General features: G+C 34.4%; 1 protein-coding gene across 1 annotated transcript in view; it reads right to left on the bottom strand.

Annotated features, from left to right (window-relative positions):
- myo6a (myosin VIa) overlaps positions 1-22,755 on the bottom strand; it is a 227,596-nt gene that overhangs the window by 4,158 nt on the left and 200,683 nt on the right. Inside the window, exons 31-34 of the mRNA XM_059355862.1 lie at positions 21,786-21,889; positions 15,700-15,831; positions 12,353-12,379; positions 3,429-3,647 (exon numbers count right to left, since the gene is read on the bottom strand). Of these exons, the coding sequence (XP_059211845.1) occupies positions 3,429-3,647; positions 12,353-12,379; positions 15,700-15,831; positions 21,786-21,889 (482 nt within the window). The remainder of the gene's footprint in view (positions 1-3,428; positions 3,648-12,352; positions 12,380-15,699; positions 15,832-21,785; positions 21,890-22,755) is intronic.

Below are 22,755 nucleotides of genomic sequence, written 5' to 3'. Positions count from 1 at the left end.
AAGTCTCCAATAACACCAGAAAAAGTCGCTAGATTTGTCGTTAGTCGCTTTCCTGAAAAATAATCTCTAGAAGTGTCTGGATCGTCTAAATATAGAGACAAAGAGTCTCTAGAGGGGTCTGAATAGTCTAAATATAGAGACAAAGAGTCTCTAGAGGGGTCTGAATAGTCTAAATATAGAGACAAAGAGTCTCTAAACCAGGGGTCTCAAACTCAAATTACCTAGGGGCAGCTGAGGGCAGTATCAAAATGACCAAAAAAAGACATTAAATTACAAATAAAAGACACCAAATGACAGAAAAAAACGAAATTACTTAAAAAAGACACAAAATGACCCCAAAAAAGACACAGAATTACCAAAAAAGACAACATTATTAAAAAAAGACACAAAATGACCAAAAAAAGACACAAAATTACTAAAAGACACAGAATTACCAAAAAAGTAATCAAAGGGACCTTCCACACAAAACACGGTAAAGTGCCATTCATATAAAACTCACATTAAACTTTTCATAATATCTTTCAAAATATCGTCATGAGGGCCGCAATTGGCCTGTGAGTTTGAGACCCATGCTCCAGAGGGTTGGCAACACTGCTTGCTATGGCTGTCTGTTTAACTCCGTTAACATTAACTCCGTTGGTTGGCCGCTACTAAAGTACCTGTATGTTAACAGAGGCCGAGGGGAACTAACTTGTGAGCGAAACCAAAACACCCGCTTTCGAACAAGTACTCAGTGGAAACACGCCTAATGTCTGACTATTACTGAGTTGAAATTAACTGAAATTTGCTGCTGTTGCTAACCAACCCAAGTTTGCCTATGTAACTGCAAAAAAGAAAAAGAAAGGTGAGGTTCTGAATTAGCATTCGTTTTACTGTCAGTACAGAAACGGACTATCCTGTCTGGTGTGAAAAGCGCCCCCTAGAGCTATTGTGACTTCTCTGCACTTGTGGCTCAGGGCTGTAACTGTGGTTTTGTATTGAGGCTTTTTTAAAGAAGCATGCAGGATACAATTGGTCTCATTCTGCAGGAAACTTTCCGCCCTGACCCGTCTTTGCTCCACATATAAAGAATATAAAAAATGGCCTATCCTGTCTGGTGTGAAAAGCGCCCCCTAGAGCTCTTGTGACTTCTCTGCTCTCGTGGCTCTGGGCTGTAACTGTGGTTTTGTGCTGAGGCTTGTATCACAAAAACACTGGATACATTTGGTCTCATTCTGCAGGAAACTTTCCGTCCTGACCCGTCTTTGCTCCACATATAAAGTAAGTCATGGAACACGGATCAATATTCGCTGCACATTCGTCTCCATCACGTTCTGACGAGAGCTGACAGGAGCCGGAGTCTTCCGTCCTCCTGGGAATGTTTCACAAATCCTGATCGATGTTTTATATCAGACGTATACAACACCAGACTGAAAAATAAAAGTCTACAGAGCGGCCGGGCGGTGCATCATGATGAACAGATGATGATGAATCTGCACTTTCACAAAGTCAAATTCCTGAGTGTTTATTAAAGCTGCCTGCTGAAGTGTCACTTTTGATTTCTGTTCTGTCTGTGTCAGAGTATTGACTCCTTCCTTTCCTCCCTCCACACCTCCTCTGTTTCTTCTTTTGTCTTGTTCTTCCTTCTGTCTGGTTGCTTGTCAAAGTCAAGGAGGAATCCTCAAACAGAATCTACATCATCGACACCCACCAAAGGACTGTTGTGATGTCAAGGATCCTCACAGTCCTTCTTTCTGGGATTTTTTTTTTTTGACATACTATACTGACATTTTTAAAGTTACAGTAATATTGAAGGTAAACGTCTAATGGGAATTGAGAGGAATAATGGCAATAAAATAGAATTATAGGGGATATTTCTGAAGGATATGATTTAAATCCTTCTTGTAACTGTTCACTGTTGAAAAAAATCAGTTTTAAACATCACAGTACAGAAACTAAAGACGCTCTGACTTCTAATCTCTGGCTGGTTGATGTGAAATGTGTGCCACAGCAGTGATAGGCTGATTCATCATTGTGTAAAAGGATTAAATATGAAGTTTAACTGTTGATTTGGGGACATTTGGCCTTTGTTGTTCTGCATCGTGAATAAAAAATACAGGAACAACAACAAAACTTTTCATGGAGATTAAGAGGAAATAACAGGAATAAAATAGAATTTGAAGGTTTATTTGTGAAGGATTTAACTGTAACTGTACACCGCCCACATATGCTGTTTCACTGGTAAATACGTGACAGTAAAGAAGCTACAGAAGCTGGGACATTAACTGAAATATCATAAAAAATATATATAAATAAATGCACTCCAGTTATATAATTAAAGGCTGCGTGCTCTGGCTCAGACGCTGCAGCAGTGTGGGCTGTTGGTGTGACGGAGGACACGCGCTGCATGCAGAACAACTCCTGCTTAATGTGGTGCTGCTGGGTGATCTGCAGGTTAGAAATCATGTGCATCCTGTATACCAGACGTAGAAATGTTTAGCTGACATTTCTATGTCTAGGTCCTATAATGTGTTTTCTTTCTGTCATTTTTGGAAATATAAAGCTATGATACACATATATACATATATATAAACAGACGATAATAGGACCATTTTAAGCATTTTTAGCCATAAAAAAGACAATTTTTGACTAAAATAGACATGTGATTACTTTTTTTATTTTTATTTTGGACATCCAATAATATGCTCTTTTTCTGTCATTTAAAAAAATATATTTTGCTATAATATGTATAAACAAAGTATAATAGGACCATTTTGGGGCATTTTTAGGCATTTAAAAGAATGACAAAAAAAAAAATCGACATTTATGACTCTTTTTGAAATTTCTGACATCCTATAATATGGTGTTTTTCTGTCATTTTTGGAAATACTCTGTTAAAATATGTATTAACAGACTATAATAGGACCATAATTGCATTTTTAGGCATTTTAGAAAAATGACCAATTTGATAGTAGTTGACTTTTTTTTCAAATTTTGGACATCCTATAATATGGTGTTTTCTGTAACTTTTGGAAATATTCTGCTATAATAAGTATAAATAAATTATAGTAGGGCAATTTTAAGCAATTTAAAAATTGTCAATTTTTTGAGAAAAATCAACATAAAATAGTATCACTTTTTATTTTAAATTCTGGACATCCTTTAATTTGTTTTTATTTTTATTTATATGTTTTATTTTTGGTAATATTCTGCTTTAATAAGTATCAACAGACTATAATTGACCCATTTTTAGTATTTTTATACATTTTAAAATTTGACTTTTTCTCAAATGTTGGACATCCTACAATATGCTTTTTACATTTTTTTTAGGTATACATATTTTGCACCTAATTAGGCAAAATTTTCTGATTTAAATCATGCAAAACTCCCGAGCTCCTAAACTTAACAGAACCTTTGAACCCGACCTTTGACCCCTGGGCCGTACTGACCTGCCACCAGGACGATGGGGTGTTTGTCGGGGTGCAGCTCCATCTGCCGGGCGATCCAGGGCCCGTCGAAGTGGGCGTACCACCAGCCCTTCTTCTTGTTCTGGGGGTCTTTGTACTGGTCCCCCGGTCGGATGAACGGGATGCGGAAGTATCTCTGCTGCCGGTTCATCGCCACCTCGTACTGCCGGGCCGGGATGGGCGGGGCCGGGTTCTGCTGGGCTGTGATTGGTTGGTTGGAGAAAGGAACAAAAGTTAGGCGTCTTCCACAGACGATAAGCAGCCAATCAGGAGCCAGCGGCCATGTTTACATGCAGCTGATGGAGAGAGCCTTATTCCTGTTTATCCTGTTTATATGCAGAATATTAACTCTACCAGCTCTGGTTCTTTAGCTGCTGCAGAACGCTGGAGAATTTACCTTCACAGGGAAATAAAAGTGTTTTTATAATCCTGTTATATTCGTTGATGCAACATAGTTGGAAGTTCCAGTTTCCTGGAGCTCTGTGAGTCAGTAAGACGGTTGCAAGAACTCATTTCTCTTTAGAAAAAAGTTAATTACAACCTGAAATGTTTGTTCACGCAGGAGGAATTTTAGGCAGCTTTTCTGCAAACTCTTGAGCAAAGAGAAAAAGTTTTCGTTTTCTATTTCCTGCAGATCAGAGTTGAATTTTGAAGTTGTGCTGTCAAAGTTAATGCAATACTTTTTGCAATTAATTAGAAATAATAAAAAAATGATCATGCACTGCGTTAAACAGATGCAGGTGAAGATACTGAAGACATCCTATGATGTGTTTTTTTCTGTTATTTTTGAAAATATAAAGCTATAATATGTATAAACAGACAAAAATAGGAACATTTTAAGCATTTACATTTTTTTAAACATGCTATAGTAGGACTTAAGATTTTTATTTTTATTTTACAAATTTTGGATACGCTATAAAACGGTATTTTTCGGTCCTTTTTGTAAATATTATGTTATAAAATGTATAAACAGACCATAATAGGATGATATTAAGCCTTCAAAGCTATTTTAAAAATGTATATCTTCCTCTGATTAACACTGTGTGTCCCGTTTGTTTTAAGTGTAATAAAAAAGGTAAAAACGACAATTTATGTGTCAAGTACTTTTTTCTGTTTCTAGTCTAGTTGCCAGGCAACCTCACAAACCAGGTATGGCGTGTTAATGAGCGTCTTTTCACAGCGCAGGAATATAAAGCTTCATATAAAGCTTCTGACCTCGAAGCGTTGGAAGAGTTAATAAAGGAAAGTTTAGAGTTCTTCTGAGGTAAACGTTAACTCACAGGAACAAGGAATAAGGCTGGTGTGATGTGAAATAAAAATAAAAAGTGTGCTCAGGCATGTTGAGACGTTTCTGTCCTTCTCTCTGCATGTAAACATGAAGCCGGTGTGAATAATAAACGGTCAGCAGAGATCACAGGCTGCTGCTCAGAAACCAGCCAGACATGAAGCACGCCACATGTTTGTGAAGGGGGAAAACATAAAACATACATTATTTGCATTTCTACAAAGTGGAGCGTAAAATAAGCATCTAGAGAGGCTGAGGAGGCTGCAGCTGCACACACACAGCTCATTTTAATAACTTCTTTCATCTCTTCCCTCCTTAGGTTTAAAATCAAGGAGTGGGCATGAAAGAATCACTTGTTTCCAGCTCGGTTCAGCTTGTTAAAGGGATTTTATTCATTAACCCTTTGATGCACAACATCTGGGTCCAAAGTGACCCGATATGTATGAGTTTTTATGTTCTATATCTTTGCAATAAATTATTTTCATCATTCAGTATTCCAGGTTTTCCTCAATCGGTTTGTTTTTGATTATTATACATCCTAATTTTATGTCTTTCTTTATTCATTTTTTAATAAAATCCCTTTTTGTGTCACTACTCTACTAATACACAACATGGGTCAAAAATGACCCATATCCATTTTTAGCTAAGTAGCTTGCTAAGCTAACTACTTAGCTAACTTCTTGGCTAAGTATTTAGTTTAGCAAGCTACTAAGCCAAGAAGTTAGCTAAGTAGTTAGCTTAGCAAACTAAGCTACTTAGCTAACTTCTTGGCTAGCTAAGGTAACTGTGCAAAGTAGTTAGCTTAGCAAGCTACTTAGCTAACTAACTTTGATGCAAAACATGGTCTAAAATGACCCTCATTCATTCCCTTCATGTTATTTAATGCTGCTGTGTGTTTCTGTGCTCTATCTTTTGATATCAACTTATTTTAGGATTGAATATTCCAAGTATTCTTTAAATATCTTGTTTTTGATAACAACAGATCATAATTTCCATTTTGCCTCTCATACTTTATGAAGAAAAAAAAGGTTTTGTATTATTACATAGCTAACTACTTGGCTAAGTAGACAGCAAGATGTTAGCTAAGTAGTTAGCTTAGCAAGCTACTTAGCTAAATACTTAGCCAAGAAGTTAGCTAAGTAGTTAGCTTAGCAAGCTATTTAGCTAAAAAATGGATATGGGTCATTTTTGACCCATGTTGTGCATTAGTAGTAGTGACACAAAAATGGATTTTATTAAAAAAATGAATAAAGGAAAACATAACATTAGGATGTATGATGATCAAAACAAACTAATTGAGGAGAACCTGGAATACTGAATGATGAAAATAATTTATTGCAAAGATATAGAACAAAAAAACTCTGTCACTGGGTCACTTTAGACCATGTTGTGCATTAGAAGGGGTCAATATGTTGATGTGCATCAAAGGGTTAAAGGGATTTTCTTCATTAAAGTAGCACTATGTTAGAAGGATCAGTCGTATTTATACAGTGATTTAAAAGCTTTAAAAGTGATGGAAACAAGATAAATCTTCTTTCATGTGTCAAACAAACAGTTTTTCTTCAGTCTTCTGCAGCGTCAGATAACACGGAAACAATCTGTTTCACCGTCACCACCTCCAGAAAGGCGAGAAAACAGAACCGCACCTCCCAAAACAAACCAACCCAACCAGCCAGCAGCTCTCAGAGAGGGAGGAGAGAATCCCAGACTAAAAAATAAAATAAAAATCAGGCTGTTTTATTTGGTAGAAACGGAGAGCTGTTGCTCCGAGAGGCTCTTGAACTGAACTCCCTGCTGGAGACTGGCAGCTTGTTGATTGCTGCTGGTCCTATTTCCTCCGGCTCGCTGATACAAAGTGCTCCGGCTGCTTCAGTGACGGGTTGAAGGGTCGAGAGCTGCATTCAGGTCTCAAGGCTGATGGGAACAAGGGGACGCGTGACCCGCTAGCCAACATCAACATCAGCTGAGAGGAGGAAATGTTTCTCTGCTGAGGGAACCAACAGCCCAGACTCTACTGAGATACCTGCAGTGGTTGCAGTGATTCATCAGTTTTGATAAACGTGTTTGTATTAATTGTTTTATATTCTGTTGACTGTTCACTCCTCCGGCCTGTAGGGGGCGACACTCATTAACAGCTGCTTCAGTTGCAGAGCCAAAACATTTTCTGGAACCAGCTAAAAACAAGCTTTAACTCGTCTGTAGCAGGAGACATATAGGTCATATATATATATATATATATATATATATATATATATATATATATATATACATATATAGGTCTATATCTATCTATATCTATATCTATATCTATATTTATATCTATATCTATATATTAGGAGCTCAGCAGTAAGTGCCGGAAGTGATCTTGATGAAAACAGCGCCGATTATTTTATTGCTGATACGACTTTTAACCCTCGGAACCAATCGACCGGCATTTATGGATGAGGAATATGTTTTTAGACGACATATTTTCACCGAAGAACAGACAGATTTGTGGCCATCTGGAGATAATAACAATAATAATACTAATTGATTGATTGATTTAATTATCATTATTACAGTAGGCTAATGAGAACTATGTTTATTTCTTCCAGTGGTCATATCATGTTTGCATCTTGCTAATGGGCATGTATTAGTATTATGCATAGGATTTTTTATTCAGTCAAATCTGAACATTTGCCGAGTTTGTTGATTTTTTATTTTTTATTTATTGAAGGTTTGGACAAATACACTCAACTTCTCATGAAAGCCGTGGGTATAAGCTCTCAAATACTAATTCTAATGAATTTCATTTCTATCTGCTACACTGTAAAAAAAAATCTGTTTAATTTACGGTAAAATACCGGCAGCTTTGGTTGCCAGAACTTCACTGTAAAAAATACAGTGAGCGTATGTAAATGTAAATATCAGCAAAAACTGTAATTTATACTGAATAATCCCATTACTTTTAGGATAATTGTGTCATCGTGGTATTTCTCCATTAATTTTACATCAAAATTTTATATTTTTACACTAAAACTGTGTGTTTTCTGCAGTTTATGGCAGTTGAATTTAAAGTTTTATGATATTCTTTGATTTACAGTAATTAAAAGTATTCACTACGGTGATGTACAATGTTTAATTTGACAACCTATTTATGATGCAATTTGACAGTGTTTTACTGTAATTTCTACAAACATTTTTTACAGTGTGCAGAGGCTGAAAAATCTCCTGTTGAATTTCCAGAAAAACTTCAGGTTTTAGGGGCTTCTTTCAAAATCGCCCAGAGGTTTTACAGGCGTTTCAGGCTTTAATGGGTTAACACTGAGGTGTGGACCCATATAGAGACTTTACAAGTGTTCAGATCAACTCTTACACTGTTAATTTGGGTTTGCTGATTTTACTGTGACACCTTTACAAACGCTTCCTTCCCAATCAGCCAGACGCCTTGTTTCCTCCCTCCCGTCACGCTGCTGCTGCCAACGTGATGCTATCGCCTGCCGCCAAACACACGCCGGGCACAGTGCCCTGAAAGCCTCCTGCACCTCCTCCTCCTGCTCCTCCTGCTCCTCTGGTGGAGACTTCCTCCGTGTGGGAGTATCAATAGCAGAGCCTTAAGAGCTCTGCAGGAATCACCTGGCTGGGCTCTCCATCAGAGCGCTGACGGCCGTCTGGGAGGCGCCATGGAGACCAAACGGCAGCGTTAGCGCCTCCAAAACCACTCAAATAATCTCCTGCACGCTCGTCTCTATAGGGGCAGCGGTTGCCGTGGAAACACCCTCCCTCCTCCCCCACCCAAAGGGAAACTTTTCCATCAAAACTGTAATGCATTATTGTTTTCTTTAAAAAATAAAAGTTAAAAAGCAAAATGACATCATATATCATAGTTAGAAACTGTGAAAACTGATTTTTTTTAATTTTTTTTTGTCTTTTTTCAGTAATTTTGTCTCTTTTTTTTGTCATTTTGTGTCTTTTTTTTGGTGATTTTACGTCCTTTTTGGTCACATTTGAGACACTTGTGGCCACTTGGAAAAATTGTTTAAATATAAATTCCATTTTATTCACATTTTTCAATGGTTGCCGTGGAAACACCCTCCCTCCTCCCCCACCCAAAGGGAAACTTTTCCATCAAAACTGTAATGCATTATTGTTTTCTTTAAAAATAAAAGTTAAAAAGCAAAATGACATCATATGTCATAGTTAGAAACTGTGAAAACAGAATTTTTTATAACTTTTTGTCTTTTTTCAGTATTTTTTTTTTTTTAGTCATTTTGTCTCTTTTTTTTGGTGATTTTACGTCCTTTTTGGTCACATTTGTGACACTTGTGGCCACTTGGAAAATTGTTTAAACATAAATTCCATTTTATTCACATTTTTCAATGGTTGCCGTGGAAACACCCTCCCTCCTCCCCCACCCAAAGGGAAACCTTTCCATCAAAACTGTAATGCATTATTGTTTTCTTTAAAAATAAAAGTTAAAAAGCAAAATGACACCATATATCATAGTTAGAAACTGTGAAAACAGATTTTTTTTTTAATTGTTTTTTTTGTCTTTTTTCAGTAATTTTGTCTCTTTTTTTTTAGTCATTTTGTGTCTTTTTTTGGTGATTTAAAAAAATAAAAGTTAAAAAGCAAAATGACATCATATATCATAGTTAGAAACTGTGAAAACAGAATTTTTTTTATCTTTTTTGTCTTTTTTCAGTCATTTTGTCTCTTTTTTTTTAGTCATTTTGTCTCTTTTTTTTGGTGATTTTACGTCCTTTTTGGTCACATTTGTGACACTTGTGGGCACTTGGAAAATTGTTTAAACATAAATTCCATTTTATTCACATTTTTCAATGGTTGCCGTGGAAACACCCTCCCTCCTCCCCCACCCAAAGGGAAACCTTTCCATCAAAACTGTAATGCATTATTGTTTTCTTTAAAAATAAAAGTTAAAAAGCAAAATGACACCATATATCATAGTTAGAAACTGTGAAAACAGATTTTTTTTTTTATTGTTTTTTTTGTCTTTTTTCAGTAATTTTGTCTCTTTTTTTTTAGTCATTTTGTGTCTTTTTTTGGTGATTTAAAAAAATAAAAGTTAAAAAGCAAAATGACATCATATATCATAGTTAGAAACTGTGAAAACAGAATTTTTTTTTATCTTTTTGTCTTTTTTCAGTAATTTTGTCTCTTTTTTTTGTCATTTTGTGTCCTTTTTTGGGTGATTTTACGTCCTTTTTGGTCACATTTGTGACACTTGTGGGCACTTGGAAAAATTGTTTAAATATAAATTCCATTTTATTCACATTTTTCAATGGTTGCCGTGGAAACACCCTCCCTCCTCCCCCACCCAAAGGGAAACTTTTCCATCAAAACTGTAATGCATTATTGTTTTCTTTAAAAAATAAAAGTTAAAAAGCAAAATGACATCATACATCATAGTTAGAAACTGTAAAAACATTATTTTTTTATCTTTTCGTCTTTTTTCAGTAATTTTGTCTCTTTTTTTTAGACATTTTGTGTCTTTTTTTGGTGATTTTACGTCCTTTTTGGTCACATTTGTGACACTTGTGGCCACTTGGAAAAATTGTTTAAATATAAATTCCATTTTATTCACATTTTTCACTGGTTGCCGTGGAAACACCCTCCCTCCTTCCCCACCCAAAGGGAAACTTTTCCATCAAAACTGTAATGCATCATTGTTTTCTTTCAAAAATAACAGTTAAAAAGCAAAATGACATCATATATCATAGTTAGAAACTGTAAAAACAGAATTTTTTTAATCTTTTTGTCTTTATTCAGTAATTTTGTCTCTTTTTTTTTGTCATTTTGTGTCTTTTTTTGGTGATTTTACGTCCTTTTTGGTCACATTTGTGACACTTGGAAAAATTGTTTAAATATAAATTCCATTTTATTCACATTTTTCACTGGTTGCCGTGGAAACACCCTCCCTCCTCTCCCACCCATAGGGAAACTTTTCCATCAAAACTGTAATGCATTATTTTCTTTAAAAAATAAAAGTTAAAAAGCAAAATGACATCATATATCATAGTTAGAAACTGTAAAAACAGAATTTTTACATTTTTTTTTTGTCTTTTTTCAGTGATTTTTTCTCTTTTTTTGTTGTCATTTTGTCTTTTTTTGGTGATTTTACGTCCTTTTTGGTAAACATTTGTGACCACTTGGAAAAATTGTTTAAACATAAATTCCATTTTATTCACATTTTTCAATGGTTGCCGTGGAAACACCCTACCTCCTCCCCCACCCAAAGGGAAACTTTTCCATCAAAACTGTTATGCATTATTGTTTTCTTTAAAAATAAAAGTTAAAAAGCAAAATGACATCAAACATCATAGTTAGAAACTGTAAAAACAGATTTTTTTTTATTTTTTTGTCTTTTTTCAGTCATTTTGTCTCTTTTTTTTGTCATTTTGTGTCTTTTTTGGGTGATTTTACGTCTTTTTTGGTCACATTTGTGACACTTGTGGGCACTTGGAAAAATTGTTTAAACATAAATTCCATTTTATTCACATTTTTCAATGGTTGCCGTGGAAACACCCTCCCTCCTCCCCCACCCAAAGGGAAACTTTTCCATCAAAACTGTAATGCATTATTGTTTTCTTTAAAAAATAAAAGTTAAAAAGCAAAATGACATCATATATCATAGTTAGAAACTGTAAAAACAGAATTTTTAAAATCTTTTTGTCTTTATTCAGTAATTTTGTCTCTTTTTTTTTCTCATTTTGTCTCTTTTTTTGGTGATTTTACGTCCTTTTTGGTCACATTTGAGACACTTGTGGCCACTTGGAAAAATTGTTTAAATATAAATTCCATTTTATTCACATTTTTCAATGGTTGCCGTGGAAACACCCTCCCTCCTCCCCCACCCAAAGGGAAACTTTTCCATCAAAACTGTAATGCATTATTGTTTTCTTTAAAAAATAAAAGTTAAAAAGCAAAATGACATCATATGTCATAGTTAGAAACTGTGAAAACAGAATTTTTTATATCTTTTTGTCTTTTTTCAGTATTTTTTTTTTTTAGTCATTTTGTCTCTTTTTTTTAGTAATTTTGTGTCTTTTTTTGGGTGATTTTACGTCCTTTTTGGTCACATTTGTGACACTTGGAAAAATTGTTTAAATATAAATTCCATTTTATTCACATTTTTCAATGGTTGCCGTGGAAACACCCTCCCTCCTCCCCCACCCAAAGGGAAACTTTTCCATCAAAACTGTAATGCATTATTGTTTTCTTTAAAAAATAAACGTTAAAAAGCAAAATGACATCATATATCATAGTTAGAAACTGTAAAAACAGAATTTTTTGTCTTTTTTCAGTAATTTTGTCTCTTTTTTTTAGTCATTTTGTGCCTTTTTTTTGGTGATTTTACGTCCTTTTTGGTCACATTTGTGACACTTGTGGGCACTTGGAAAATTGTTTAAACATAAATTCCATTTTATTCACATTTTTCAATGGTTGCCTTGGAAACACCCTCCCTCTTCCCCCACCCAAAGGGAAACTTTCCCATCAAAACTGAGCAGCAAAAACCCAGCAGAGCAGAGCAGATCCCAGTTAGAGCATGGTGGGAGGGGAAGGGTTAATAATGGGAGTAAGGGTCTCTGTTAGTAGCAGGACACACTGGAGGACCACTTACATGCTTTCCTCACAGCAGGGACATGATCTGAAAGTAAACATGCCAGGTTACACAAACACACACACACACACACACACACACTGAGTGATGCAACGCAGCAGCAACACACACAAGAGACACAATGGACACAAAAACAGCTGTTTGTCATAGAGGTATATGGAGACGAGATGATCAAAAGGATGAAGATTAACTTCAAATAATCACACTTGCAAGTGCATTATTTCCCTTCAGGTTATTCTGCAGTAAATGAATGAAAATGTCTGTAGAAATATGATGATAATCTGCAGATTTAAGATTTTTTGCATAATGGTTGATGCAAGTTTCTGCACCGTTAAAGTTTTGCATTATTTGTATTTGCAACGCAGCAAATATATCATATCATATCATAGAGGTATATGGAGACAAGATGAGGGAGATGAATGGATGAAGATTAACTTCAAATAATTACACTTCAGTGCATTATTTCCCTTGAAATATATTGTTCTCTTGCACAGAATCAGAACCAGCAAAATGACACCATATATCATAGTTAGAAACTGTAAAAACTGATTTAAAAAAAAATATTTTTTCAGTAATTTTGTTTCTTTTTTTGTCATTTTGTCTCTTTTTTTGGTGATTTTACGTCCTTTTTGGTCACATTTGTGACACTTGTGGGCACTTGGAAAATTGTTTAAATATAAATTCCATTTTATTCACATTTTTCAAGAATAATTGATTTCTGTCATTCTAACTGTGTTATTCTGCACAAATGGTTATTATGAAGTAAATGCTGATTGCACAATGAAATGTCTTTAGATATATGATGATAATCTGCAGATTTAAGATTTTATGCATAATGATTGATGCAAGATTCTGCACCGTTAAAGTTTTGCATTACTTGTACCTGTGTATTTGTTTTCTTTAAAAATAAAAGTTAAAAAGCAAAATGACACCATATATCATAGTTTTTTTTTTTTATCTTTTTGTCTTTTTTCAGTAATTTTTGTCTGTTTTTTTTAGTCATTTTGTGTCTTTTTTTGGTGATTTTATGTCCTTATTGGTCACATTTGTGACACTTGTGGGCACTTGGAAAATTGTTTATATATATATTCCATTTTATTCACATTTTTGAATAATAATTTATCAGAGGACACACGGACACACACACACACACACACACACACACACACACACACACACACACACACACACACACACACAGTGGTGATTTGAAAAGCCATTATGGTTAGAAACTGTAAAAACAGAAATTTTACACAAATAATGTGACATTCTGACAGATCTAGAGTGACTTATGTCTCTCTGTGTTCTATCTGCTTAAAAAAAGTTTGATTTTATTAGCAATAATTTTAAGTTTTCTCACTTGTAACTTATGTATAAATTATACATATGTGTAATTTGTGTGATTTTAAATCTGTGTGAGGTCATTTTGTGTCTTTTTTTGATCAATTTACAACAGTTTTTTGTCACATTTGTGTCTTTTTTATGTCTCTTTTTGGTAATTTTGTGTCTTTTATGTGTCATGTTTTGGTCATTTGGAAAAGTGTTTATGTATAAATTCCACTTTTTTGTATTTTTTCTGTCAATTTGTATCTTTTTTTTTAAATCTTTTTTTGACATTTTTGTCAATTTTTTTAAAAATGTGTGTCTTTTTTTGTAATTTTGTGTCTCTATTTTGTAAATGTGAGACTTTTTTTGTCATTTTAGACTTTTTTTGGTCATTTTGTGTCTTTGTGACATTCGTAGGCACTTGGAAAATTCTTTATATATAAATTCCATTTTATTCCAATTTTTCAATAATAATCAATCAGAGAAATTCAATTTATTTGTCCTGATTTCCGTCATTCCAACTGTGTTATTCTGCACAAAGACTGTTTGAGTTGTTCTGATTGAGCTGATTCCACAGAGCTGCAGGACTTTATAGAGATTATAGAGATTTTATTATTTATTATATTATATTTCTTTAGATTTTTTTCGGGTTCAGAGTTTCAGAGGGTCGAAGCGTTTCTGAATATCTCTTACAAACAGACTCAAACCTCACAGATCTGTTGATGTGTCGCCGTTAATAAGCTGCTGTGTGTGTGTGTGTGTGTGTGTGTGTGTGTGTGTGTGTGTGTGTGAGTGTGTGTGTGTGTGAGTGTGTGTGTGTGTGTGTGTGTGTGGTCCGATCAGTAGTCTGAGCAGAGCCACAATAGACGGCTCCAATGAGAGCTCTCTGTCGTCATGACAACTGGCCGTGTGGCAGCGGGAGACGTGGCGATGGCGGCGAGAGACGGAGCGGCGAGCTGCTGCTGCAGCCTCCACGCCGCCTCACCTCCTTCACTCATCTGCACCTCCTTCACTCACTCCTTCACTCATTCATTCATTCATCGGTCACATTGAAGGGGATGTGGAGGATTTTTCCACATTAAACAACACGTATAAAGGTGTTTTTCTATATTAAACAACACGTATAAATGTGTTTTTCTCAGTGATATTATTGTGAAACGTCAGCGGTGTGAGAGGAAACATCAGGGCAGATGTTTTAAAACGATGCAGACGCTGTTTACTAACATATTAACATGAATTTATTAAAGAAAAGCTGCAGCTCTGCTCACAGCTCACAGACAGAAAGACAGAAAGTGATGGGAAAGATCATTTAGAGGCCGAATCGCAGAATAAAACATGTTAGTTTAGTTTTTTGTATGTATTTGGATTAAAAAAAACATTTTTCCTAATTTAATACACCAGTAAAAAGGGATACATTCATGAACTATTAATTAGTTAATTAATTAATTTAATGAACTAACATTCATTTATTATTATTTATTTTGTTTTTGTAAAATGTAGTCATAATTTTAAAAAAATACTATAAAATAAATAAGTTTAAAAAATAAATACATTTAGAAAATCAAGATAAAAAAATTCAGGAAATAAGAAAATAAAGGTTTTTAATTTGTTTTTCTTATTTTAACAGTTTAAAAGGAATATATATTAATACACCTAATTTATATATTTTTGTAATTTTTGTACTTTCTTCTGACTTTTCTTTTTGCTTTATGTAGTTATAAATCTTTGGAGACTGTTTTGAGGATTCTCAAGCTGAACTGTGGACATGAGAAATAAAAATGTAAAAAATTAACAAAAATTGAGTTTTTAAAAGTCGTAAATATGCCAAGTGTCTCAACAGGAACTGTAGAGAATTATAGTATTAATATTTGTTTGAGAAACAGAATCCCACTTTTGGAAAAGCAGAAAAATATCAAATAAATGTTTATTAAATACGGTAATAAAACCTTCTGTTTCTGTGCTTCCTGAATGGATAATAACCCGTGACTAACAGTAGAGTCAGAGCGTGGTGGCGTGTTTACCGTAGTCGGTGACGGACTTTGGCGCCCGCTGCTCCGTCTCCGTGTTCCTCTTCTTGTTCTTTGACTTCCAGGCGTGATAAACCTTCAGCCGGCGGTGGAACTCCTCCCTGCAGGCCGCCAGCAGCTCGATGTCTGCACACGGGAACAATAATAAAACACGCTTTACTCTCATTAAATATCACTAACGACCTGTTAGTCTCCTGTCAAACCTTTAACAATGTTTCTGTTTGTGACAAAATACTCTGAAGTCACACAAATAACTAACAATTAAACAGATTAAGACCAGCAACTCCTGTGTTGATGTCTCTTTGGTCATTGTGTGCCTTTTTTTTGTCAATTTGTAACTTTTTTTTTTGTCATTTTAGATCTTTTTTGGGTAATTTTGTGTATATTTTTGTCATTTTTTGTCTTATTTTGGTAATTTTGTGTATATTTTTGTCATTTTTTTGTCTTATTTTGGTAATTTTGTGTATATTTTTGTCATTTTTTGTCTTATTTTGGTAATTTTTTGTATATTTTTGTCATTTTTTGTCTTATTTTGGTAATTTTGTGTATATTTTTGTCATTTTTTTGTCTTATTTTGGTAATTTTGTGTATATTTTTGTCATTTTTTGTCTTATTTTGGTAATTTTGTGTCTTTTTCGGTCTTTTTAGATCTTTTATTGGTGATTTTAGATTTCTTTTTGTCTTTTTGTGTCATTTTTGCAGTTTTGTGTCCTTTTTAGTCTTTTCTGTCTTTTTTTGTCAATTTGCGACTTTCTGACACAGACGTTTGTGTCTGTGTCAGAATACTCTGAAAAAAACAACGTACCTGTTAGTCTGCACCAAGAAACAAGAAACACTCTTTCATTTTACATCTTTCATTTGACATTTTTGGTAATTTTGTGTCTTTTTTTTGTTCATTTGTGACTATTTTGGTAATTTTAGATCTTCTTTTTGTAATTTTGTGTCTTTTTTGGTCATATTAGATCTATTTTTGGTAATTTTGTGTCTCATTTTACGTCTTTTTTTTGGTCACATTTGTAACACTTGTGGTCCCTAGTAAAAGTAAAGTAAATATCACTAACGTACTCTTTCTCCTGTCAGACCTTTAACAACCTTTCTGTTTGTGACAGATACTGTTACTGTGAGCTGCTGCTCCTGATTGGTCCGTTTGCTTGTTTGTGTTATTTAGTTTGGATTAACCAAAGTCACACAAATAAATAAACAATTGAACAGATTAAGACAGAGGAAGACCAGCAACTCCTGTGGAGATGTCTCTTTGGTCATTTTGTGTCTTTTTTTGTCAATTTGTGACTTTTTTTGTTTGTCATTTTAGATCATTTTGGGTAATTTTGTGTATTTTTGGGGGGCATTTTGTGTCTTTTTCAGTCATTTTAGATCTTATTTTTTGTCATTGTAATTTTGTCCCTTTTTTGTTAATTTTGTGTCCTTTTTTGGTCTTTTCTGTCTTTTTTTGTCAATTTGTTCCTTTTTGTCATTTTAGATCTTATTTTAGTCATTTTGTGTTTTTTTTTTGTCAATTTAGATCTTTTTGGGTAGTTTTTTGTCTTAATTTGGTAATTTTGTGTCCTTTTTTGGTGTCTTTTTTTGTCAATTTGCGACTTTTTGCTCATCTTAGATAATTTTTTGTTAATTTTGTGTTTTTTTGTTAATTTGTATCTTTTGATCATTTTTGCCTTTTTTTGTCAATTTTCTATTTTTTGTAATTTTGTGCCTTTTTTGTAATTGTGTGTTTTTATTTTGTAAATTTGAGACTTTTTTTTAGTAATTTTAGATCTTTTTTGGTCGTTTTGTGTCTTTTATTGATTCATTTGTGTCTTTTTTGCTAATCCAACGTCTTTTTTTGGTCACATTTGTGACACTCGTGGGCATTTGGTTTGTATGCATGTGTTTATATATAAATTCCATTTTATTCCAATTTTAAAAAAGTAATTTATCAAAGAAATTCAACTTTTTTTATTTTATTTCTGTCATTCTAACTGGGTTATTCTGCACAAAGACTGTTTGAGTTGTTCTGATTGTGCTGAATCCACAGATATATATCTATATATATATATAAATATATTGCAGTGAAACACAAGGACACAGAGAGGAGAATGTTAAAACCACTCTGGAACGGCTCGTTGCAGGTTTGTTAATGTTAAACCTCACAATTAAAAGCAGCAGATTTATATTGACTTCTTGCTCATTTCCTCTCCAAACTGCCACACTGTTCATTAACACCTTAACCACTAAATCAATACTCTCACAGGGACGGACTGACAAAAGAAGCAGCCTGCGGCAGCATTAAGAGGACGTTTCATCTGGATGATTCAGATAAATGACTTTAAAACATCCAGTCTGTGTGTCGGAGCAACGAGAGGCTGAATGCTCACTAAGAGCTCCGTAACCTGGAACACTTAGAGGCAGAAACACAACTTCAGTCAGCCTGCAGAGATAAAAAACCTGCAGAACGAAGTGGGACGTGGCCCTTGCCATCCTTTTGTAATTTTGTGACTTTTTTTGGTCATTGAATGTCTCTTTTTGGTCATTTTGTATCTTTACTTTGTCATTTTAGGTCTTTTTTGGTCATTCCTTCTCTTTTTTTGGTCATTTTGTGTCTTTTTTGGTCATTTTTTTATCTTTATTTTGTAATTTTGTGTCTTTTGGGGTAATTTTGTGTCTTTTTTTGGTAATTTTGTATCTTTTTTTGGTAATTTTGTGTCTGTTTTTGTCATTGAATGTCTCTTTTTGGTCATTGTGTATTTTTATTTTGTCATTTTAGATCTTTTTTGGTCATTCCGTCTCTTTTTTGGTCATTTTGTATCTTTATTTTGTCATTTTAGGTATTCTTGGGTAATTTTGTCTCTTTTTTGGTCATTCAGTCTCTTTTTATGATCATTTTGTCTCTTTTTTTGGTAATTTTATGTCTTGTTTTTATCATTTTATGTCTTTTTTTGGTCATTTTGTGTCTTTCCTTTTGTAATTTTGTGTCTTTTTTCGTCATTGAATGTCTCTTTTTGGTCAATGTGTATCTTTATTTTGTCATTTTAGGTCTTTTTGGTCATTTTGTCTCTTTTTTGGTCATTTTGTGTTTTTTTTCATAAATTTGTGTCTTTTTGTTTCTGGAATTTATTTATTTATTTTTCTTTCTTCTTTCTTTTCTTTTTGCACCATGTAGCGATTGTCTCTTTTTGGGCAATTTTGTCTCTGTTTTTAGTAATTTTGTGTCTTTCCTTTAGTAATTTTCTCAGATTATCCCCCTCGCCTCTCGCTCCGTTATTCTGCAGATCATCATCATGATACATCAGTATTCACTGTCGTCTCCGTCTGGGAGGCGAGGCGAACACTCTCTCTCTCTCTCTCTCTCTCTCTCTCTCTCTCTCTCTGAGTGTTTATGTGTGCAGCTCGCCCTGCAGAACGCTTTATGGGCCGCCGCCGCCGCCGCCGCCGGGGGCCGGCGCCCTTCTGTCCTCGTCCTTCACGCTCCCTGCAGCGTGCAGCAGGAGGACAGGTGAGCTGGCAGGTTAAACACAATAATATGAGCAGAAAACAGGAGATCAGTGGAGGATTTTCTCCTCCTGGCTCGCCTCTTTTCCTCCATCATTGAGTCATAATCGGCCCGAGGAGGAAGGAGTGTTTGGTTTTTATTATCAGGCTGATCTTTCACCTCTTGAGTGTGGAGATCACCAATAATCTGTTGCTAGAACAATCCTGCATGACTCACTGAGGCCGTCATCTACTTTAAATGTAGCTGTCATCACGATGCCTTTTTTTGCTGTCAATTTGTATGTTTTTTGGGAATTTTATGGGTTGTTTTTTTTTTATTTTGTCTTTTTTAGTCATTTTGTTTATTTTTTTTGTTATTGTGTCTTTTTGAATTTTGACTTTTTTTGATCATTTTATTTATTTTTTGTCATTTTGTTTATTTTCTGTCATTTTGTGTCTTTTTTGTAATTTTGTGTCTTTTTGTCATTTTGTGTCTTTTTTTAATTTTGCGTCTTTTTTGTCATCTTGTGTCGTTTCTGTAATTTTGTGTCTCGTATTGATTCTTTTTTTCATGTTTTTCCTTTCTTCTTTCTTTTCTTTTTGCTTCACGTAGTGTTAATTAAAAAAAATAGAAGAAAATACTATAAAATAAGAAAATATAAACATTAAAATGTAAGATTAAAAAATAAGGAAAAATAAATGTATCTGTTTATGCATGTATGTACACACACTCAAATTACTTTTTTCTACTTTTTATTTAATTTCACATTCAACAGTTTTCCCTCAATAAAAGGGATGAATTCATAAACCTAATTTAGATTTTTTTGTAATTCTTTTTATCATGCTTTTCTTTCTGCAAAATGTTTTTTGCCGTTTTTATCGCAACTTGGTCCAAATGTGTCTAAATATTTTTCACCAACCTGACCTTGTATATATTCATCTAAAGTATTTTTTCAGGATTTTCAGCAGAATTGTGAACTTCCTGCAGCGTGCATGAGGTCAGGTGACCCCGGCAGGTTAAACACGTTATGTTTTTATTATTATATTATTTATTACGTGCAGAAACAGAAGATAAATGGAGGATTTTCTCGTCTTCTTCACTAATAATCTGTGTTAAAACAACCCTGATTGACTCTAAATGTGCGTGTGAAGGTTCAGTATCTGATCTGGTGTCTCACTGTGTTTGACTAGAGTGATACAGCGGTTGGTCGAGGTTTCATCAGGATGAGTTTCTGTTGTTGTCCACTGATTCATTCACTCCCACCAGAACAGAAGTGGTCATAGAGTTCACTCACTTCACAGTAAGTGGAGAGAGAGAAACTATCCACTACACTCTAACTTTATTTACACCGTTTTTATTTTATTACCTGACAGTGAGAGGATGAAAACACAGCTGTTGCAAAGTAAAAATCCAACTGGTTCATCCTCTGTGGAGCTGGAACATGATTAATAAGTTTCATGGCTGTTTAGTTGTTAGTTTGAAGCTAATTTTGTGTCTTATTTTGTCAATTTGTCACTTTTTGGGGGTATTTTATGTCATTTTCTGGTAATTTTGTATCTTTTTCTGTAATTTTGTGCATTTTTTGGTCATTTTGTATGTTTTTGGGACATTTTTTTTTGTTTGAGATAGTTTGTCATTTATTAAAGTATTTGTTGTGGGGAACAAAGAAAAACTATTTAAAATCATCCTCTGGAGACCATGACTACTCAATTTAAAAATAAATATGGCTTTTCATACTTTGATTTGGACTGAAATATTTGCCAAGGGAACATTTTGGGGATTTTGGCTTGATGTTGGTGCTTGAATTTACAGAAAAACTTTAAGATCATCCCCTGGAGACCATGAATACAAAAAACATTGAATAGAAATGTATATGTGAGCTTGACACACTTCGTTGTTGACTTTGCCAAGGGAACATTTTTGACTGGCTTGTAGTACTTAAATGAAGCAAATTGCTTAAGATCAACCTCTGGGGACCATGAATACTTATTATAATTTCAAAAGAAATATATCTCTGAGTCTGAGATGGTTTATTGTGGATAAAAGTATTTGTCCTGGGGGAATTTTGGCTTGATGGTGGTGCTCGAATACAGAAAAAATATTTAAGATCAACCTCTGGGGACCATGAATACTTATTGGAAATTTAACAGAAATGTAGCAGTGACCTTGACACACTTTGTTGTCGACTGAAGTATTTGCCGAGGGAAGATTTTTGACTAAATGTCAGTGTTTAATTGAAGCCATTTATTTAAGATTATCCTCCAGGGACCATGAAAATGCCCCCAAAATGTAATAGAAATGTGACTATTAGTTTGAGATGATTTGTTGTGAATGAAGTTTTTTGTCCTGGGGGAATTTTGGCTTGATGGTGGTGCTCGAATCCAGAAAAACTTTACGCTCAACCTCAGGGGACCATGAAAATATGTAAAATTTTCTTCTAAATCTGTCAAAAATCTCTCTGGAACACACAGATATAACAAACTGATCTCCAGACTTGTTTCAGCAACTAAACAGCAATGTAAAAACGTATAAATTGAGGCACTTTCAAGAGAACCTCAAAACTCTTTTTCGGGATAAATTTTAGGCTAAAACGATTAAAATAAATAAAACTCACCACATGAGGTATTAATGGCGTCTCTCAGCTCGGCGTACTTCCACTTGCTCAGCTCGTACTTCTTGGCTCCGGCTGCAGCCTTGGAGGCCTGAACCTGTGGACCTCTGACGGGGAACAAGACAAGAGGGACGCAGCCAGTCAGCAACAGACAGCAAAACAGCAATGCATTGTGGGGAAAAACCGGCTGCAGGTACGGGAAGAGGACGGGGTCAAGCTTCAATCTGGACGGGGTCGAAAAGGATTTACTCATAAAGAAGAAGACGGGTGGAGTTTAAACTGAAGCACATAATTATAATAATAATAAATGACTCCAATGAAGCCAAATGAGTCCAATAAATATAATTTAAATGCAACAATTAGTAACTTTTTGCAGTAAACTCCACCCACCTACAGTCATCACAGTAACAGGAACAAGAATCACAGATTACAACAACAGATTTGATATCAGCAGTTTGTTGCAGCTGCAGGTTCGTTGCAGAAGTTTAGGTGAAAGCGAGGAACAAGAGGGGAATCTGCAGCAGCTCTGAGAGACGAGTGAGACAGAAAAATATCTGGAAATCTGTTTTCTGAAGCTTCTCTTTTATGTTTATGACTTAAAGACTTAAAGATGTTCATCCGGCTCTATGTCTGTGTAGTAGAGTGCAGTAAACAGGAAAAAATTGCAACTTTTTACTAGAAAATCAGGTGAAAAAAGGTAGATTTTTCTTAATTCCCAATTTTTTTTTCTATCTGTGTTTATTTATGTGGTTTGCATGACTTTTATAATTGTTAATTACGTTTATTGAGGTGAGATTCACTCTATAAGCTTCTGTTTATTTGGTTTTCTTTTGCACAACTAGCTACTTTTATTTTGTTGAGTTTTTGCTTTTATTGTTTTTTTTATTGGGGAAAAAAACAATAAAAAATGTAATAAAACTGTTGGATAAAAAAAAAATATTGCTTTTGCAGGTTAAAAAAAAATGTGTCAGGA

The sequence above is a fragment of the Centropristis striata genome, chromosome 18 (assembly GCF_030273125.1).
Source record: "Centropristis striata isolate RG_2023a ecotype Rhode Island chromosome 18, C.striata_1.0, whole genome shotgun sequence".
Taxonomy (NCBI): domain Eukaryota; kingdom Metazoa; phylum Chordata; class Actinopteri; order Perciformes; family Serranidae; genus Centropristis; species Centropristis striata.
The sequence above is the reverse complement of the archived record's forward strand: the minus strand, read 5'-3'. Positions and strand labels throughout refer to the sequence as shown.